The sequence below is a fragment of the Castor canadensis genome, chromosome 6 (genome assembly GCF_047511655.1).
Source record: "Castor canadensis chromosome 6, mCasCan1.hap1v2, whole genome shotgun sequence".
Lineage (NCBI taxonomy): Eukaryota > Metazoa > Chordata > Mammalia > Rodentia > Castoridae > Castor > Castor canadensis.
The window spans coordinates 35,038,466-35,060,689 of record NC_133391.1 but is presented as its reverse complement, the minus strand read 5'-3'; the positions used below and the strand labels follow the sequence as shown (position 1 = coordinate 35,060,689).

General features: G+C 36.2%; 1 protein-coding gene across 10 annotated transcripts in view; it reads left to right on the top strand.

Annotated features, from left to right (window-relative positions):
• The window catches only part of Rimklb (ribosomal modification protein rimK like family member B), a 49,554-nt gene extending 28,229 nt beyond the window's left edge, over positions 1-21,325 (top strand). For 4 of the 10 annotated variants that reach the window (XM_074076111.1, XM_074076110.1, XM_020181550.2 and 1 more), the window contains 5 exons: positions 2,980-3,210; positions 5,551-5,637; positions 6,680-6,883; positions 10,178-17,471; positions 20,657-21,325. In XM_074076111.1, coding sequence (XP_073932212.1) covers positions 2,980-3,210; positions 5,551-5,637; positions 6,680-6,883; positions 10,178-10,641 — 986 coding nt within the window. In that variant the 3' untranslated portion in view covers positions 10,642-17,471; positions 20,657-21,325. The remainder of the gene's footprint in view (positions 1-2,979; positions 3,211-5,550; positions 5,638-6,679; positions 6,884-10,177; positions 17,472-20,656) is intronic. The other 6 variants (XM_020181555.2, XM_074076113.1, XM_074076112.1 and 3 more) reach the window with 6 other exon arrangements.
• Positions 21,326-22,224: the final 899 nt, after the last annotated feature.

Sequence of the window (22,224 nt, the reverse complement as noted above, 5' to 3'; positions counted from 1 at the left end):
CAAAGTGTTGGGGTGGGAGGGATGCTTTAGTAGTCTGTTGGAAGACTGAAGTACATTTTCATGGTGACTTATCAGTGACTTAAACATTTTTCCACTTAGTTTCTATATAGCTTCTCTTTACTGTTTCATGTATCTTCTTGTTTCTAGTACTGAGTCTATTATTCATCAACTGTTATACCCAGGTAAGTTTAGGGCAAAAGAAAGAGTAAAAGGGATAAAGCTGCACTGGTAAGAGATAACATAGGTCATCAACCTTTCTCAAGAGACCATTCTGTGTTAAGAGTAATTAATTGACAACAACTAATAATTATTAAGCACTTACTGTGTGCTAATCATTTAAGTACTGTACATGCTCTTTTAGGTAAAGATGGGACTTATCCCATGGCTGATGTCTTAATAAAATAGGTGCTTAGCAAATTTTTCTTTTGCCAACTTCAAATCATATTTGAGCCAGTGTTTTGTTTTGCAGTCTAGGTTTAGAAAAGCTAAAGAGAATGTTCTCAAAGTCAGAGTTTGAATGTAAGCATTTACAAAATTTGATGAGATGGATGTAATTGCATTATTTTAGCATCACATTTCTTTACATGTGATACGTCTTAACCTTTTTTTCAACTTTGGTATATAGTTGGTTATCTCAGATTCCAAATTTTGTTAAAAGTACTTTATCTTGAATAAAAGGTGGTTTTAAAGCAGCAGCCACAATCTGATGATGCTTCTGTTTTACTTTTACCTCTCTTTTTTTCAAAGACTGTCAGCTGCAATGCAGCAGTGCTCGGTGATAATGAGGTGGGAACAATCTTCCTTTTGTTTCTTTCTGCACCACTGATGAAGAATCTAGGGAAGAAATTTTACTGGCTCTGGTTAATTCTCAGAAGAGCATACCTTCACAGAAAAATTTTGTCCATGCCTTGAATTAACAGCTAGGTAGGAGGTGTTAAAGAGGGAGCAGATGTCTTGAGAGGAGGCAGCTAAATAGACATGGTGGTTATATTCTTATATTATAAACTTCCTTTTTTTTGCTGCTTGATAATTGGTATATGAGTTTTTATTTTTGGGGGACTTGGATTTGAACTCAGGGCTTCACATTTGTAAGGCGGGGATGGCTTCAAATTGCAGTCCTTTTATTTCAGTTTTCTAAGTTTTACATTAAAGATAAGTATGGCATTTGGTAATAGTCCCTAAAAGATTCAGAGCACAAAAGGCAGAATCCTAAGAGCTGTCACTTTGTCTCTGGTTCTCCAGTCTTGGATTACCTTCTGCTTGCCTAGAATGACCTAAAGTGGTTACAGAAGGCATTGGGTTTCCTCCCATCCTCAATAATTTCATATTGAGTGTACTGTGCAGATTTGATTGTGCTTTTGGAAAGTACCCCCAGTTTTGGTGACAGCAGATAGGGCAATTCAACTAGTGGTATGGACTTTCTGCTTTTTTTATGCCAGTTTTTTTTTGTTTGTTTTGTTTTGTTTTGTTACGAGGTGAGAGTTGCCTCTAACTTTAGCTTAATGAGAAGATGATAATGGTCATATTTTTCTTGGCAGTTACTGATCACTGTTGCTTTTTTCATTTAATGAGTTTTTTCCATTTAATTAGTTTGATTATTCTCTCTTCATAATATTGTCTTATTTTTCATGCTATTACTTAGTACTAGAATTTTCTAGGGTTTTTTTTTTTTTTTCTTTTGGCAGGATTGGGGTTTGAACTCAGAGCTTCGTGCTTGCAAAGCAGGTGCTGTACCATGTGAGCCACATCTCCAGTCAATTTTGTGCTGGTATTTTGGAAATTGGGTGTCATGAACCACTTGCCCAGGCTGGCTTTGAACTGCTTGATCCTCCCCATCTCAGCTTCCCAAGTAGCTAGGATTACAAGTGTGAGCCACCAACACCCAGCTAGAATTTTCCAGTTTTTTTTTTTTTTGACTGATATTCTCCCTTTGTCTTGTCTCTTAATTTGAGGTCCAATAATCCATTACAATTTGCTTGTTTCAATCAACATAGACTGTATATTTCTCATTTGACATCCTATGTCATAATGAAAATCTTTCTTATCTATATCCAAATTCAACATCTGCCCCACAATGACTTTCTTTTTTCAACTTTCTTAATTTCTGTATCCTTGTTTCCAAACCTTAATTTGATTGGTAGCTTTTTTCCAATTACAATGCTCTTTAGATTTGCCCATTGAGGCAAGCCATTTCTAAATCTTAAGAAATGAGGAAGTATAGAAGCATAGAAATCTGATGTCCATGATCTCAAAATGCCTATAGAAGCAGAATAAACAATTGTAAGTAGAGTGCCTGGAAGCCACCAGCAAACTCACATGTACTGTTGCCCATGTGCTTGTACATAGGCCCTATGAGAGAACGATTTCTTCCTTTCTTTCACCTTCAAAAGCCTGTGTGATTGTCAATACAATGGAATTCTGATGGCAGGGAACTATATGGGAGATGCTTCTAATTTCCTGCCATATGGGATAGGGATTCAAAGACGGGGATGGTGTGGAATAGGCAGTGTATATGTGCACACTCTCTGTTTCTTTAAGAACAGATATAAACCCATTAGCTCAGAATGTGTGGTTTTGCAAAATATGCAGATATATATTATATGGATGGATTATCATGGAGAAAGAATTGCATGGAGCACACACTGAAGTTTCTTATTGAGTTTTCTTCCTGCCTGCCACCCATTCACCATCAGAGGAAGTCAGTTATTTTATCCTTTCAGACATTTTATATGCATTGTATACACAATGCATACACAAAAAGTCATTGCATATCTGGAATTTTTCATTTCTGAGTATAGATGTTTCATGCCATTCTTTTTAATGACTAGGTTGAAATTAATTATATTGGCCTATACCAAAATTTAATCAGTGTAGGGATTCCTACATAGTTCTCTGTAAGAGAAATCCAATATGATATATTACTCCTAGACTATTTTATTGCATATTCCCTTCTAATGGTTTTGTTCTCATATGTTTTAGGTCTACGGATCAATGGAGAACTAATCTCTGCCTACCCCCAGGTGGTGGTAGTGAGAGTTCCAACCCCTTGGGTGCAAAGCGATAGTGACATCACTGTTTTGCGCCATCTAGAGAAGATGGGATGCAGGTTGATGAACCGACCTCAAGCCATCCTGAACTGTGTTAATAAATTCTGGACATTTCAAGAGTTAGCTGGCCATGGAGTTCCTCTACCAGATACTTTCTCTTATGGTGAGATCACAGATAACAATAGAAAGTCTTAGAAAGACTGATAGTTTTGAGATACCTATTAAACTAATAGGGTAGATTTTTGAAAGAGATTCTTTTGCTTTTGTGGTACTGGGGCTTGAACTCAAGGCCTCACGCTTGCTAAGCAGATGCTCTAACACTTGAACCACTCCACCAGCCCTTTGTGTGTGTGTGTGTGTATATATATATGTGTATGTGTGTGTGTGTTGGGTATTTTTGAGGCAGGGTCTGTTTGCCTGTGACTGGCTTAAACTGTGATGCCTCCTGAGTAGCTAGGATTATAGGCATGAGCCACTGGCACCTGGTGTGAAAGAGGTTCTTATAGAAGTCAGTTTCAAGCTGGGCATGGTGTCATATGCCTGTCATCCCAGCATTTTGTATTACAGAGTTGCCAGGTTCCCAAGTTTGATGCCAGTCTGGACTACATAGTGACACCCTGTATCAAAAAAACCAAAGTGGAGCTGTGAGAGTTAACATTCAGTATTAACAAACTGGGCAGAAGTATTATATAGTGTAGAATGGTGGTATGTTAGCAAGCATTTTTGGAAAGGTCTTAGAGTAAATACTTGGTTTTTCAGACTATAAGATCTTTGTGGTGACCTTCAGTAATACTGTTTGTTGTAGCATGAAAGCTATTCTGAACAATGATTGCACAAATGGGCATAGCTCTGTTCCAGTAAAATGTTAGAAAAATTGGTGGTAATCCAAATCTGGCCTATCGGTTTTAGGATTGAGATAAAAGACAACAAAATATGATATTTCTGTTTGATACTTTCATAATAACTCAAAATTTTGGGGGGGTGGCATAATACTAGGGTTTGAACTTGTGAGGGTAGGCACTCACTAGCGATGCCTCCAGCCCTTTTTGCTATGGTTATTTTGAAGATAGGCCTCTTATTTATGTTTCCCACTGTAGCTAGGATGACTGGTATGTGCCACTTCACCTGGATTTTTTTCTGTTGAGATGGACTTGCAAACTTTCGGCTTGGGCTGTCCTCAACCATGATCCTCCCAATCTCAGATTCCCAAGTAGTTAGGATTACAGGTGTGAGCCTTTCATGCCTGCTGTGTTTTCTTTTCTTTTTTTTTTTTTTACTTAAGAAATAGGTCATTCTGCTGTGGATTAATATTTATGTGAAATATAACAAATGTCACAACAATACCAAGCTGCTATAAAACCTTATAGTGCTCAGTCTTTTCATATTTATCTGATCACATTTCATTAACAAGCAAGTCACAAGTAGCCACAGTTTATAAGACTGCACTGCTGTAGACAGTGTTATGTTCATGCATTTCTTATCCTTCCAGTCCTGCTAGTTTGGAAAAGATCAGTATAAAGTTTGAGTTTTTTTTCAAAGGTATTCAAATAAATGTGAGTAGAATGCTTAGAGATTTAGTGAGGCTTTTTAAAAAGAAGTCATACATGTGTGGATGCAGTTGTTCCAGCTAGCAGTTGCCCAAATAAGTTAGAATTAATGTGACTTTCTAATGCTGTGGGGATATTAGCTTATATCATGGCTCTGTAATCTTGGTTTTTGAGAATGTGAAGGAGAAAAAGGCCAACAAATCAAATGCTAATGGATTATAATTTAGTGGGTTGATCATTTTAATTTCTATAAATTGCAGTGATTTCATGAACCTTCTGGTTTTAATTTTTATCTCATGCTGATTTTTTTTTTACTATAGTCTATTTTTTGCTTTAATATTGCTGCCATATCTTGTAAGACAGTAAGAATCAAGACCTAACTAAGAATTCTGAGTACCTCAGTGTAGAAAGAATTCTAAAGAAGAGGGTTAGGTGTGAACATAAAGAGGGGTAGGTGTGAACATGAGTGTAGTACCTCTTCAACCCTGGATAAATCTTAACTAATTTGTTCAGTTTCTTTCATTTCTAGGAAAGAGACATTGTCTTCCCACTTAGTTGAGGCTAGCTTGGAACTCACTGTGTAGCTCAGGCTGGTGAAATTACAGTCCTCCTGCCTCATCTTCAAGTGCTGGGATTATAGTTGTGTACCACCATACCTTGGCTTTTGTTCAATTTCTTGTGACTAGGGAATTGTGTATGTTAAAGGTAATATTGGCTTCTATTATTTAGGTGGTGAAAGATAAGAAAAATAAGAAACATGGTTTGGAATAAAACTGGTTAGCCGAGATGTATTTAATGTATACAATTTATACTTTCAACTAATTTGTTTGGTCTATGAAAAATAATAGTCTAAGCTCTTACCTCCTACCTCTCTTGTGTTGCTGCTTTGGTATAGACAAAAGTTGATCCCAATGTACTTCTGTTGCTGTTCTTAAACTTCTTTTATGCTCTAATAGGTGGCCATGAAAATTTTGCTAAAATGATTGATGAAGCAGAAGTACTGGAGTTCCCAATGGTAGTGAAGAATACGAGGGGTCATAGAGGTAAGTATGAGTTATTGATATGGTTCAAAATGATGAAATTAGTAAGCTGAGCTTCAAAAGAACAATTAAGGAGCAATCAATAGCCTGATGACACCTCAAACTTCTAGGTTACTGTAAGTTCAGGTTGGCCTAAAGCTATTTTTATTTAGTTAATGTTTTTATCTTCCTCTTTAATACAAAGAATAAAGGTCCAATCATCTTCCTCTCAGTTTACATAGTTGGAAGATTTGAATATATAAAGCAAAACTATGAAACTTTAAGATAGTAATATGTAAATTTCTTGATGATTTCAGATTAAGGAAGAATTTTTAAGGCATAAAGTAATTAGTAAGCCCGAGCATAGCTCATGTGTACTACCTTGATAGGGACAGTTCAGCTGGAAATATTGATTATATGGCTTCTCTTACTGCAGGCAAGTCTCAGGCCTCCTGTAAATGCTCAGTAAACAAAGAAGCTACATAACTTTTTTTTATGACCTACCCTTAGAAGTCATACAGTTGCTTCTCTATTGGAGCAATCACAAGTCCTCCTAGATTTGATAGGAAGGAATATAGATTCTTTCTCTAAGTGAGGAATTTATAATCATTTATTAAAAAGAGGTGCCTGCATTGGTACAGAAATAAATAAAACAGTGAAACAGAGACTAGAGAATTCGAAAATAAATTGAAGCATGTAATAAGATTCTGCTATGTTACTTTGCACTAATATAGTATTAACATATAACACATAGACTTTGACTCAGAGGGAAAAGGATTCACTAATAAGTGAGGGTGGCATTATTGGCCAACTTAGAGGAGTACAAATGTAGACCCTTACCTGACAACATATCCCAAAATGGATTCTAGTTCACCATATGAGTTTGGGTTTAGGAGTGATAGAAGATTATTAATTTTGTCTTTATATATTTTTTGTATTTCACTAGTTATCGTAGCTACTTTGGTTGAAATTATTATAACAAGGAAAATTTTGGAAAAGCAGATAATATATCAACTGCATAGCAGATGATTTTATACATACCATATTTTTTGTTTTTCAATCACAGGCAAAGCTGTCTTTTTGGCACGGGATAAGCACCATTTGGCTGATCTAAGCCATCTTATTCGCCATGAAGCTCCATACCTGTTCCAGAAGTATGTTAAGGAGTCTCATGGGCGGGACGTGCGTGTCATTGTTGTGGGAGGCCGTGTGGTTGGCACCATGTTACGTTGCTCAACAGACGGGAGGATGCAAAGCAACTGCTCATTAGGTAAAAACAATTCAGGTGTCTTTCTAGTATAAAATAATACTATAGCTTGTCCACAGTAAATATTTCTATATACAACTATAGATCTTCTTAATAAATTGAAAAATATTTTTCACATGTAAATGATTTATAAACATTCCATCAATGTACTACTCTGTTTTCCTTGTCCTCCTCCTCTCCTAAGTTACTGCCTACTTAGTACCTTCACAGCTGAACACTTAATCTCACTCTCCCTATCCCCACAAATGTGTTCTACCCACAGTATCAGCCTTATCATATAATGATAGCGTTATTCATCCAATTTAGACTAAAATGTGTATAATCAGCCTGGCTCTCAAGCTGGGTGAAATTGCTACACTCTCAAAATGTATCCATCTATTTTCACCATCTCCACTACTTTACATAAAATAGTTATAACCATCTCTCATCTTTGAACTACCCATAGTAGCCCCTTGATGGATCTTTTTTACTCTTGCCCTCTTGATCTCTTCCCAACACAGCCGTGATGTTACATTTCCTTGAACAGTAGTACTCCTTCCTCTTCCATCATGGTTTTACTTTCCATGGTTTCAGTTACACTATGAAAAATGTTAAAATGGAAAATTTCAGAAGTAAACAATCCATAATTTGTGAATGGTTCTGAGTAGTTAAAATCTTGTGCCATCCTCTGCTGTCCTTCTCCATCCTACCTGGAATATGAATCATGCCTTTGTATACAGAAACCACCTGGGACATCTCTGTTATCTGATTGACTTTGGTATCGCAGTATGTGTGTTTACATTCCCCAGCCATTCCATAATGGCTCCAAAGTAGAAGAGTAATGATGTTGACAGTCTCATTACAGTATATAATTGTTCTATTATTAGTTATTATTGTGAATATTTTACCATTACTGGCATTATAAATTAAACTTTATTAGGGATTGGGATTATCCACATTATCAGGCATCTACTGGGGGAAGTTCTTAGAACATATCCCTTGCAGATAAGGGATGATTCCTTCATATTGCAAGCTTAATCAAGTCAGTTCTTTTACATAGTCCTTCAGGAGCTTCCCATTTTATTCCAAGAAAACCATTAGTTCATATCAGTGGCTACCAGATCATACATGATTTATATCTGGTTATCTATAAGATCTACAACCATGTGGGTGAATTTCAAACATAATGTCAATGAAGAATGCAGCTCAGCAGAGTGCCAAGCATGCCCGAGATCCTGGGTCTAATCCCAGCACTGTTACACACACACACACACACACACACACACACACACCCATTATTTTTGAGATTCATTTGGTTCATTTTCATTGCTGTTTGATCTCACACCTCATATGCTCCATGTTTTCCACTTTGGGGCTTTTATAAGCAACTTTGCTGTGAACACTTTGTATCAAGAATGTTTCTAGATTAGCTCATTCATAGAAATGGGACTGTCCAGATGGGTTTCCTGTGTCATAGAGTAATTGCAACTTCAGCTTGGGCACAAGATGTAGCTAGCTCAGTGGTAGAGTACATCTTCAGCATGTGTGAGGCCCATGGTTCAATCCCTAATACCAAAAACATAAAAACTTCCACTTTATGACTATTGCCAGATGATTCTCCAAATAAGATTCCTCTCTAAATACTGCTTCTTGTAGTGTAGCAGGACAGCATGAATGGCGCAACATTTATTCACATTATTTAGAATGGCGCACAGTTGAAGTTTTTGGATTGCTTATTTTGTTTACCTTCTTGCCAGTTTATAAGATCGAATAGATTTTAGATTTCTTATCAAGCTGGTGTGAAATTATATTGTGCTGTTATTAATTTGCATCTCTTTTGAAGTTATGGATTTTTTTAAAAGTGTGTACCAATCTTAATTCCTCTGGCATTATGCCTGTATATTTGATAGAGCCCCTTTGTTTATCAAAATTGAATGTCCTCTTATTCTATTCCTAGGGAGGCATTTTTAAAAGATAAGAATTCACCAAATTCACCTATATGTTCAGAAGAAATAACAACTAATATCTCTTTAAACTTGAATTTCTTTAAAATGTCCTCTTTCTTTAATTTGAGGGGTAGATTTTTATTTTGTTGGCACATCAGGGCTCGCTTGGTTATATAGAACATTCCTTATGACCTCTGTCCTAGAGTTGTTGGGATTCTTCCTGTTTCCTGTACCTCTTATTTTTCCAGCCTTCATGGTCAGAAGGACTCAGCTCACCTGTCCAGCTACTTTTGGGCCTCTTTGGAGTCACAGACAGTAGTCATACTCACACAGTTCTGTTACTTTTTAGTAGTTGTTTCATCCAAACTCTTCTCAAGCTTCTTTGCTTTCTAATCTTTTTTTTTTGTATTTGTGTGTGAGATTTTTATATTTACAACTCGTGACTCAGAGAGCCTGAGTAAACTTTCACAACCCTTTCTAGTCTTAATTCAGCTACTGAAGTTAGTCTCCAAGTGAGGAGGTAATCCTACTTACGTTCTCTCAGATACTACCAAAGCTTAAGACTTCATCACATTCAGCTAGTTACCTAAAGATCCAGAAGCCCTTTTCTCTTAGGAATGTCAGATAAATTGGCACAGGGCCTACAAAGGAAGAGAATCATGATTACTCAGGTCACTGTATTCCCAGAATCCATCCCAACCTCTGTCCTTATTTTGCATCTCTATTTTTAAAATCAAAATCAACATTTTTGTCATGTAAAATAGAATGACTTGATTGAATTTATACAAAAGCCCTGCAAATCTGCTAGTTCTGCCTCCAGAGAGTTAATCAAGAATAAAAAATGTTAAAAAGAAGAAAAATTCAAGAAAGTTCTGTGCCAAGCACTACACTGAATCTTCATGAATTAAGTGATCTGTAGTTGGACTATGCTCTAGCCTCTTGCTGATCCTCAGTCTCTCCCAAGCACTTCTTGTTGGAACATTGTTCACTTCGAATTTCTCTGCTTTATGTTGTTAGGTCTTCGATGGTTGCATTGGTATTAAACATGTACAAAACAATACAATATAATAACTGCTTACATAGTTTAACATTGTATTAGGTATTCTAAATGTTATACAAATTTAGCATATACAGGAAGATGTGTGTAGATTATACATTAAATTACCTAGTCATGAATTCCTTGAGTCTAGGTAGGAAGAGGATTCCTAATAAAGGACGTCTACACTTCAGAATCCCAATTTAACACCAGACTAGCACTCTTGTTTTTAATACTGATTGAGAAGATAGGATTAGCCATGGAGGCTAACATTAATTTTAACCCAAAAAGTTTATCATTTTGGTAACTCCCCTACCTTGTCTCTCTTTTTGACAGGTGGTGTGGGGATGATGTGCTCATTGAGTGAACAAGGGAAGCAGCTAGCCATCCAGGTGTCTAATATTCTGGGCATGGATGTGTGTGGCATTGACCTGTTGATGAAAGATGACGGCTCCTTCTGTGTCTGCGAGGCCAATGCAAATGTAGGTTTCATCGCCTTTGATAAGGCTTGTAATCTAGATGTAGCTGGTATCATAGCGGACTATGCCGCCTCCCTTCTGCCCTCTGGCCGGCTCACCCGGCGTATGTCCCTGCTCTCCGTGGTGTCCACAGCCAGTGAGACTAGTGAGCCGGAGCTGGGTCCCCCAGCCAACACTGCTGTTGACAACATGAGCGCAAGTTCCAGCTCTGTCGACAGTGACCCTGAAAGCACGGAGCGAGAGCTGCTTACCAAGCTCCCAGGGGGCCTGTTCAACATGAACCAGCTGCTAGCCAATGAAATCAAACTCCTGGTGGAGTGACTCCACCGGTAAATAATTAATCAACAAAACTCTTGTAAAACTTTCCTTTCTCTTCCCCCCACCCTTTCTTTTTTAACCAACTTGCAATGCTGTTCATGGAGGATGCTCAGGAGAAATAGAAAAGTAGTAGGATTGGTTAGAAGAAGGGGGAAACACATGAGACATCTGCTAGTAAGATGTTACTGACTTTCACTTACAGATCCTACAGAAAGCCAGAAGAGGTGGGATTTAGAAATATGGCAGGCTTTTGTAGTTAATCTTTTAAATCACTAAGAAATGTTATGCTCTCAGGCCATGAGGAACATGACAGTTGTATTCATGGTCCTTTGCTTTTTTTATACAAAATTATTTTGGTTCAGATATCTGATAGCATAACTTTACATTGTGTTGTAAAATTTGTAAAGAGAGGAAAACATCTGCCTATATTACAGAAATTTTTTAATAATACAAATCTGAAAATTCTGCCATTTCCCTGTTGGCTAGCAGCTAAAGCTAAAGCTCGTAGTTTATTAAATCTCAAGGGGCTATTTTATTGGGATTTTTCATTTTTATGTTTTGTCTTTCTTTTTTCCCTTAATTTGGGTGGGTGGGCAAAATGACTATAACTCAATAAAGGCTTTTTAATGACAGAATTGGCATGTTTGCATGATGGAAGGGAAATGAACAGTATTGCAATGTCTGGTATAGAAAATAACATTTACTTAATGTAGATAAAGTTACACTAGTTTAAAATATGTGCATTGACTTGTATTTGTTAGTGTTTTAGTCTTTTTTGAAAGCTATGCTCTGTTAATGTTGCAACTTTTTTTTAATACATGCTAGTCTAACATTCCCTGCTCTATGCCTGCATCTTTAGTAGTGGCCAAAGTGAAGAAAGTGCTGCCCTTTTTGTTAACAAGACACTGACTTGAAACATGTATATTTAAAAGCTTTCTTTTTTCCTTTTTTTTTCTTTTGGTGGGTTGGACATTTAAAGAATAAGGACAAGGAAAACTTGTTTAGAAGGCACATCAAAGTCATTTAAGTTCTTAAGTATAAAGCTGAAGTAGTTTTCTAAAGTCAGCATTATACATTTCATTTTTCACATTTTACAAGGGAGCATATATGTATGTGTGTGCACGCATGCATGTGTATGTGTTTTGCTTTTTGTTTACACAACCAAACAAAAAGAATAGATTCTAGCGAATGGAGCATGATGGGAAACAGTTTTTTACTTTAAAACACAAGATGAGTTGTTTTCATGACTTAGACTCCACTGGGGTAGAGATAGTCACCTAAAGACATAAGGAATATAGTTGTTTTTTAGACCTTTTTGTGTGTGGGTGTTTGTTTTCTTTGTTTCGAGACTGTTCAGCATATGATTTATTCAAGGCTATGTGCTTTTCTTCAATGCTTATGGCTATGCATTTGCTCTTTTTACACATGGGATTTTGGGTGGGGTGAACTGGATGCTTTTGTTTGGGGGTTTATTTAACCATATTGAGTCTCATACAGCCCTACCTTTAAGCAAGCCTTCAATACTGACCACTCTTTATATTCCTTTACTTTTCGGAATTTATAAAAGCCCCAAAACTGCATATAATATGAGCCTTTGAGACATGGGTAAAAGTATCCCAACGATGGGTTTGGAAGGTATGTTAAGAAATGGAAGCACTACAGAACTCAGCATAATTTTTTTAAGCAGCAAGTTCCATCTCCCTACAAATCCTCTGAAGCTTTTACCGAAGCCCATTCTTGCCTCTTCAATGCTATATTCCTTCAGATGGACCTTAACGTTATTTCTTGGACACTACTCAAGAGACTTCGAGGCAATAATAAAAGATCAGTATTAACCAGCTCTGACAGATTGGATCATGCTTAATTGTACAGTTTTTGCCCCATTTTAAAAAGGAATGTAATAAAATTTGTTTTTTTTTCCATAGAATTAAATAATATTAAAATTGAGTGAAAGGTTGATTGTTGACAAATAGAATAGTATCTCTAATCTGTGAACTGTCTCATTTCACCTCAGAAAAAGAGTTTATAATTTACCATTAGGATATTCAAATCACATCTAAAGGAATTTGACTTCACAGGGTTATTGGGGGACCCACATAAGTACTTCAGACCATTAGCAGAAAGAAATACTTGGTAATTTTGCTGAAGGATCATATTTTGGAGGGTATATCCTATTTGGTGTAGAGAAATAAATGATGAACTGGCTATTAAATTACCATACGCTCATGTAGAGACCATCTGGTTGCCACACACTGATACGTATTCTTTGAACCATAATATCACATGTCTATAGGTTCATGCATTTACAAAACAAATAGAATATCCTTTTTATGTGATGAAAAAACTCATTTTGTGTTGGCGGGGTAAGTGTCTAGGAAAAATGTAGTTAGCGGTCTATAAACTTTTACCAAATTAACCAATTATAAGAAATACCTGAAATTATCTCTTCTATAGTTTCACTCACTGTTTTTCCATCTTCTGCGCACTCACAGTATATTAGATAGAACGCAGCTTACCAATCTTTCTCTGGGTTTTACACTCACATATTAGAATGAAAAGGGCAGGAACTATCATCTTTAAACACAGGTATCTTCTTGAATTCTCTCATTAAGGTAAAGAATAAGATCAGATTATTCTGAAAGAACTCAGAAGGAACAGCATTAGATATTTAAGTGATAGTTGAACTTATTTTCATAATTGTTTAATAACCTGTATAATCTTGATTAACATGAGAAAATGTGTTTGTCAAATATATGTAATTATGCCAAAATCTGAATTGCTGTAAAGTTTTTTGTATATGTTAAAATTGTAATGATAAATTGTATTTTTAAAATAATTCTTTCTGGTATTGTTTTTATGTCATCCATGATGAAAATTGGACTTTTAATATATCTATACATATGAACTCTTCCACTTAAAATTTTAAGTCATTTTTCTTTTTGATGCCTATAAGTGTCATTTCTGCTGGTTTTTCTTCATTGAACTTTGAAATCTTTCTGTATATGTTATCCATAAGAAAACTACCCTGGAACATTAGAAAAATCCAACAGGAGACTTGGCTTTCACCGAGCACTTTGTTGGACTCTAAGAAAAGATACTGAAGGTGTTGAAAAAAGCCACTGACTTTCAAAATCATCTCTTCTTTTTCTCAAGAGCAAAGCAATGGAAAACAATCTCTTCATTCAGTGAACCCCTAACATGGGGCTTGGGGGGCTTAGAGACATTGTGAAATCAAATCTTGTGTTATTTTTCTCCTGGCTCGCTTTTTTTGAGAAGGTTTATGGGCTATTTGGCTGGTGAGACACGATCCCCTCCTAAGAAAATGTAGGTGCTCAGACAGGTAACCTCTGCTGCTACTGTTTTTATTTGTTTGTTCGTTTGATTTTATTTAAATTTTGTTTTTATTGTACTAGGATTTTAAAAAATGTAATATATTGCAGGACTATAACCAGGTTCACTGCTTTGTTTTCTTTCTTTTAAAAAAATTCATTTAAAGTACAATTTAGGCGCCTTTGAAGCTTGGATTTGGAATGTTTGAGTAGTGGACAGAAATCTGTTGTAATCTTCTAGTCTTCCAGGTTTAATTTGAAATGTTTTAGTTTTGTTTTGGATCTTTGTGTGGTATTTTGTTTCTTTTATACCAGTGCCCTTTTGCCATGCCATTTGTGGTGGCTGCCTAACTTTAGTGAGAGTTTTTCTATATTAACAAAGTTTGGGATTTAAAATTCCTTAATGTTTGCATTTTAAAAATTGTTTTGAAGATATATTCTAACTGCTTGCACTATTACTGTTCTTTGCCAGCCTTTTCAGGAGCCAAAAAACCAAATCCAAACAAACAAAAATACCCAGAGAAAAAACTTTCCTTCTTCCCCCTTCCTGATGATGAGTGAGAAGTATTGAGAACTTTCGGGGTCAGTGCCCTTCTAAACTCCCCTCCCCCCAATAATGCAGCTGTATAATGAATGCTAAATGCAGCGGTTTGGACTCAGGCACAACCCGGCCTGTTTGCAGGTAATTTGACTCTCCTTTTTTCCATCACCAGGCTAACTTTACTTTCTTTAAAGTTTCCTTTCTTTATGCACTTTAAAGACAACCATGAGTTCGTCAGTTTAAAAAAAAATATCTAGTAATGATTTGATTAAAGAGCTTTTGGGGATAAAGTTTGAGCTGATTGAGATGAACTCAGGACTTTGGGGATTTTGCTTAACCATTCAGATGATTCCATTCCTTGCATATATGTCTATAATTAAGTACTTCAGAGTGTGACTTTTGGCTTTGTTTTTGTTTTGGGTTTGTTTCTTCCATTGTGCTACTCTGGCTTAAGCTTTTTCAGGGGTTGGTGTTCCGAATACACAGTGAGCTCACAGTATAAAGACATCAATTAGGAGTGGACAGGTATGGAAAACTAGAGTGGTAAAAAGGTAAAATTAGGTTCTAGGCTATATGGTAAAAACATATAGTGGTCAGGTGACCTTGGTGCTTCTCTTTCTGTTAACATCACTCTAAAAGTGAATGGGGAAACAGATAATGGAAAGCATTTTAGTTATTTTAGGAATAATGTGGTATCAGAACTAATTGTTCTAGTATTTCTGACACACAAGTTCCATTAGCGGTAGATGTGAGCTATTTGGATTGTTGTAAATATCATGATTTTAAGCATTCAAAAATTATAGTTTTGAACAGAGAGCATTTCTCAAGTGCAGTACAGTTAGCTAGGTTAAGATCATAAAACAGAGTTAGTGGAAGAATAGGAATACAGCTTGTCCATTTTGATAGCCTTCCTGTTAGAAGACTTTCCCTTTCCTTTTCTTTCCAGTCAACCTATCCTGTCTCCTGTCTTTCCTAAGGTTTTAGCTCTAACATGAGAGCTGAAACTCATATTTTTACAATTTTTGGAGTTAATCCTCTTTCTAGTAAGTTCCAGTGAAAGTGGCTAGAACCTCTTTTACATATGCTTCTGCATGATTTTATTCTTGAATTATATGTGTGCTGTCCAAAGAGGCTGTAAGTCTAACACTAGTGGATTCACTAGTGAATAGGAAATCCTGGCCCAGAGTGCTCTTTCTATAGCTAAAGGGGGTATGTAAAAGGTTATTAGCCATTCTGTACTTCAGTTGACTTAAGGATTGTCATGTCCCTAAGTGTCTTAAGACAAAATAATTTTCTGTTAAACTGAAATTTACTACTGAAGGAATTCCAACTGCATAATACTAAAGGGCTCATTCAGGAGACCCTTGTCTTCCTCCTGAGGAGAATGGCCACCATTAGAATGATTGGAGCACGTGATCGCATAGTGTACGGAGAGTTTAAGAACCTCCATTTCAACTGTCCCCATTGAATACTTGTAAGGAATAATCTTGCTTTTAGATTTTTGTCATATTCAAACTTACTAGGTGGACCTTATATAGCATATATACCTGGATGCTATTGTGGGATTTGGGAACATGAGGGGTGGGGTGAACTGTTGTTGTTTTAGGTTTCAGTCAGACAGACATCCCTGTGCCCCACTTCCCAGAAGCACAGCAGGCCTCTAGGAGCATCCGTGGGAACCTCGCAGTCCTGGCATCACCACCTTCTCCTGCTCAGGCGCATCCCATATACAGAGGTCAAAAGGGTGGGGTTTGAGATCGGGGGAAGGAATGAGAAAGTAGAAACAATGTCATTGCGGTGCCACTGTTGAGTAGCTTTTGGTGCTTATGTCAGTGTTTGTTTTATTTCCTGATTTTTTTTTTTTAACGTTGGCAAACTACATACTTATTGGGGGTGAAAGTAGTGGGAGGGTGGAATGAAAATAAGCCATTACTATTATTACTGGATACAGTTCCTTAACATCTTGTAGAGAATAAATATGAAATGCAGACTCCAATAGCAAACTGAATGGGGATAGACATGAATCTTGTATTTCAGCAAGCAGAAAATATTTATGCTGTGTTAGTTCCCAGTTCGCCTACAACTGAACTACATTTGTCATTCTGTCTCCCATTCTCCCCTAACCCTTATTTTTCTATGTATGTATATAGTTTGAGGAAATGTGCATTCATGGTCAGTCCTTTTTAAAGGACTTAATGAATTTATTACTCTTTCCAAAAAAAAAAAAAAAATCCCATTGCTGCAATGGGCATACAAATGCTACCCTATTTTAAATGTAGGTGGCGTATGTGTTCGTGTTTTAATGTATTCAGAGCCATTGGGCAATAAGCAGTCCAGAACATTGAAAACTCAAGCAGGTAAAGCACCTCACAACCCTTAGTTTCTAGAATTACTTAAAGAACCTTTTATATTGATGCATCTCTAAACTTTAAATTTGCAAGGCTTACAAGCTGTCTAGTTAAGGTTGTAAAATTATGTATTCATGATTATAGGAATAGGTAGAGAAGGAAACAACAGAAAATGACTCCTTGAGATGGCAATGGCTCAGTGTTTAAATAATTGCTCTTTCTTCTTTCTAGTTTTAATTTTCCTAGCTTAGCATGAGCATTGATCAAACATTGTTTGATTTTTTGTGGTTGAGATTTTTTTTTTAACCCTGAGTTTTGAGGAAGGGGAGACCTGGGGTAGACATGAAAAAGTTGGCTCACATGTGAAGATAGGAACTGTTGAAGAGAAAGTTTTTCTGTTTAATCTAAACAGTAAGCAAGAACTTTTTCTATATACCCTTCTGCTGCAGCAGAGAAATAAACTGGTAGGTGGCAGCAGAGAAAGGAATTCTTCAGATTGACGGCTATTGACATAAAATCTGCATAGGAGAAGAAATAGAGTATGGCATACCAAGTGAAGGAATGGGATCAGAAGTAGAAACAAGACCTCAGACACCAGGATTTTTACTCTAAATGGTAAGTTATTTGCAACCCAGAGATGTTTTTAATTTGATGCCATGTTACATAAGCTAAGATGTCATGCTGTGGTGTATAACCATAGACCTCTATAAGTCTTTTGCCCTAGAGTGAATACACTTAATTGGTATACTGTCATTCTTCATTTTGAATAGCAGTGTATAAAAAATATTTTTTAAACCTAGTATATTATCACCTTTAATGCTGGCAAAAATTATTTTGTAAGTAAATCTGATTTTTAAATCTGAGAAATATACACTGATCATTTTATGAAATTAAGAAGACTCCTCCCTCTTTTAGTAGGAGTACAGGAGGAATAATTAAAGAATGTAATTTGAAAAAGTTATACGAGTAATAAGATCTATTCTTCCTCTGGCTGTCTTTTTGATCTAGTCTCTTTTCCTTGTCACTGTGCATGTCTGAAAGTTCTACTTTGCTGGTTCACGTTTCTGTTTTGCTTTTTTTATTTTTTTGTACTGGAGTTTAAACCCAGGACCTATACTTTGAGCCACTTCACTAGCCCCTTTTATGATTTTTTTTTTTAGGTAGGGCCTCCTGAACTATTTGCCCCAGGGTGGCTTCTAGCCGCAATCCTTCTGATTTCTGCCTCCTGGCCCTCTCTCGCTTTTCTGACTCTCCTTCTTTCCCCTCATTTTCTCTCCTTGTTTTTACACTCTCTTTGGTCTCTTTGAGTGCTTTTCTTGTTCCCTCACCAAGACCTTCCAAAGTTTGTTTATCCATTGTTTCCATTTTTCATCTCTTAGGATAGAGAATGTATGTTTTGTTCTCCTCTCCACTTTCATTTGAATTCTCTATGTGTATATGTACCTAGGCATCTACACTGATTTTAGATATGTGAATCAGAGAACCAACGTTGTCATTCCTTATGTTTTAGAATTTGACTAGGGTGAATGGAAGAAAGTAAATGGTATGTTAAAGTTCCCTAGAATTACAGAAATTTTTTTCAGCTATACTGGGGTTTAAACTGAGGGCCTTGTTCTTGCTGGGGTGGGATTCTAACATTTGAGCCATGACCCCAGCCCTAACTAATTTTTTAAGTCTCTAATGAAATCAGAAGATGAGGAGCCATGTTTTAGAGACATATGTACTGGAGATGATGAATTACCAGCCTTTTAAATAAAGCTTAAAACTAACTGACTTAACCTAAATCTCCCACCTCCCCACCCCCCGGATATATATGTGAACATATCAGAAGCCTTTCTGTTATCTATCTTTTTTGAGACTGGGCTTCACTATGTAACCTAAGCTGGCCTCACACTTCTTTTTTTTGTGGCACTGGAGTTTGAACTCAGAGCCTCACACTTGCTAGGCAGGCACTTTTTCCTCTTGAGCTATTCTGCCAGCCCTTTTTTGTGATGGGTTTTTTTTGAGATAGGGTCTTGAACTATTTGTCCGGGTATAGCTTTAAACCATGATCCTCCTGATCTCTGCCTCCCGAATAGCTAGAAGTAGACAGGATTACAGGCATGAGCCACTAGTGTCCAACTGGCCTCACACTTTTGAGGCTTAGCCTTCTGAGTGCTGGGGTCATCGTTGTTCACCATCGTACCTTGCCTCTATTAGCTGTCATAAGCACAGAAGTTTTATCATGGTAAAAATAGGCTATCCAGGGAGACGTGATTATTAAAGAGAGTGAGTCCTGGCTTCTGTTAATACTAGTAGTAGATTGAATGGCCTACAAAGGCATACCAGAGAAGTTTTAGGAAACTTCGTTCTTTGAGATAGTCTTGAGTTTGCAGATAAGAAACTAAAGTTGATTAAAAGTAAGTGACTTGCCCAAGATTACAGAGCCAGGACAAAAATCCAAGTCTATTTGTTAGTGTCTTTGCATTGTGTGTTATTAATTCTCCAAAATCGGTAGTAACTGAGCACGTGCTCTGCAGTGTGAACTGTAATGTCATACAGAAAGTAGTCATTCTTTATGCTTGTGGTGCTCTATGGCCGGGGAGTCTATTCGAAATGGATATTAAGGCAAGCTGTAGGTGATCATTTTAGATGTTTTTGCATGTATAATTGCTCCAGTTTCCTCTGTCCATTAATTTGTTATATACATTAAACAATATTATGTGTACATTATTTACAGGGTTTGATGTTTTTCTTATAGATTTTTAGGCTAGTACAGGGGCAAGTGAATAGTTACATAACACAATTGCATTTATTTGGAGTAATAGGATGCATAGTAATGACACTGATAACTGACATTGTCTAAATATGCATTGGATTTTGTTTAAAACTGTAAAAGGAATTTCCTTGCATTTAAAAAAGAAGTCCTAATGGTGAAAACATAATGTATATTAGTATGCAACATAAGAACATACTACCTTGAACAGTTTTGTCTTAAGAATTTTGGTTAGTATGTAGAAATTTTAATATTTTTGAGCTGAAAACAAGATCAACTTGAATCTTAATTTGCTGAAAATTTAGTCTAGAACACTATAATAAGAGCATTTAATTTGTATTTTGTTTGCTTCTTTTAGTTTAATTTTATTTTTCCTGATGTAAGAAGTTTTGTTCTTAGCTTTTCCCTTTTTATACAGTTTTTAAGAATAAAATGAAGCATAATCTATATTACAGAATTTTAAAGGACCAGTACTACCAAAACATCTTTACATGATTTTAAAATTATTAATTTTAATATCTGCAATTAGGTTGATTTTTGTAAGAAAAAAATTTAGAAATTTGTATGGGCAATTTAAATTAATCCCTTAATTAGATACCTGTCCAAAATAGGTTGTAAAACTCAGGAAAAAGGAAAAAAAAAAAAAGCAAAGTGTAAGCTAATGTGTTGGCAGCATCTTAATGAAGAGACACCATTACGGACCTATAACTTGAACCAGTGACTCACCTGCTGTAGGGAGCAAACTCCAGAGATGAAGAGTCTGTCCTGGAGAGGATCCAGTAAGGTTGTGAAGGACGTTTGCTCTTAAACAGTATCATTGATTTTTTTTTCTGTAGACAAGAACACTAAATATTTCCAGGTTAGAATTAGACTTCACTAGCCATGATCACCAAGACAGAAAATGGTAATAACAAAACTGAGTGTGGTTTTTGATAATGTAGCTGATTTGTAATATTTTAATATAACATTAGTTTTTTTTTTTTTTCCATGATTATAGACTTTCAGTCTGTAATTTAAGTGAGTTACATGTGTTTCTCCTCCCCAGGTTCTCTTGAAGAGATCCTTTGCTTACCTCGCTAACAGGATGGATGAAGAAGATTTGAGTCTGTTTTTTCAAGCGAAGAATAGAAATACACAGAACAAGAAAGCTATAACTCTAACCTATTTTAGTGTTTTCTAAAATAAAAACACGAACTGGAAATAGAATAATTTGGAGTATGACTTGTTTTTTTTTGGAGCTGTGTCAGCTCCATCCTATCTGAATCCACTTTATAGTGTGCACATCTAGACTAAGAGTGAAGCTCCACAATATCTGTATTCTTTTCTACAATGCAGCTTTCCAGTCCTTTGGTTCTCTCATCTTCTGACTTGATCACTCCTTCGGCAGACAGGCAGCATTAAAATATGTACTGATGGATTTCTCCCCAGCCCTTTCATCACACTGTACCTGTTCATGCTGAATAGTCATTGCTATAAATTTTTTTAAGTGTCTGAAGAGTGCTTTTAACAAATGATGGGTTTTGTAGTCAGACTGATAACAGATTCCATTTCTATCCTTTGTGACATAGCATTTGGATATATCATCCTCTTTGCAACATATAGTATTTAAAATGTAAATTGTACAGCTTATTGAATGTGTAAAGATTAACTAGCATAGAATGTATAGTGGTCAGCACATAGTTGAATATTCAATAAATAATGTCCATTCTGTAAATTTTGGCTGTCAGAGCTTTATTTCAAGCTCCTAGATCTTTTTTTTTTTTTTTTTTAATTCTACATGTGGACTATATGGTATTTTGGTTTCCTTTCACTTTATCTATTTAAATTCTTTTCAGAAGATTTTGTGGTTAGAAGGGACATTGTGACATCTGTGTTTGCAGCATTTCTCCTAGACTGCTAAATTCTTTCCATATTATATTGACTACTGAATTTTATGTAAAAGAAAAACTTTTTTCCTCCCTACATATGTTTGTCCTGATAAAGACAATAGGAAATAGGGTGAAGCAAAGATTAAATCTTGAAAGTATGCGTCATCAGTGCATGTGCATTTGCAAAGAGGTGGAACAAAGTTGTTAAGATAGTTAGAAAATCCATGGCATCCTTAAGGTAAAACCAAATGTATTGCTTGTGCAAAGCATTGTTTCCTGTGGGGTGGTGGTTCATCCCTGTAATTCCAGCATTTGGAAGGCTAAGGTAGGTGAATTGGAAGATCAAAGCCAGCTGGGGCAATTTAGCAAGACCCTATCTCAAAATAAACAGGAAAAAAAAAAACCCACAAACAACATTTTCTGATACTGAGATAACAGTGTGGATCAGCATAACCCTAAAATAACAGACCAGTAAAGGTAGTCTAGTAAGAAGTCCTCTTCATGATTTGAAGTTGACTCAGTGATAAATTTGAGAATGTCTGGAGAAATGTCTCAGTGTCCTAGAACTGCTATGTCATAATCACTTGGATTATTTGTTTAGAATGTAGATTCTGTTGTCCTCACATTATTAAACTTAGTCTTTGGGTTACGAAAACTGCATTTTGATGCAGTGCAAGTGGCATACTAGTGTTTGACCACCACTGCCTTAAGTTTTGTCAGCACTGGTGCAAAGGCCTGGGTTCAG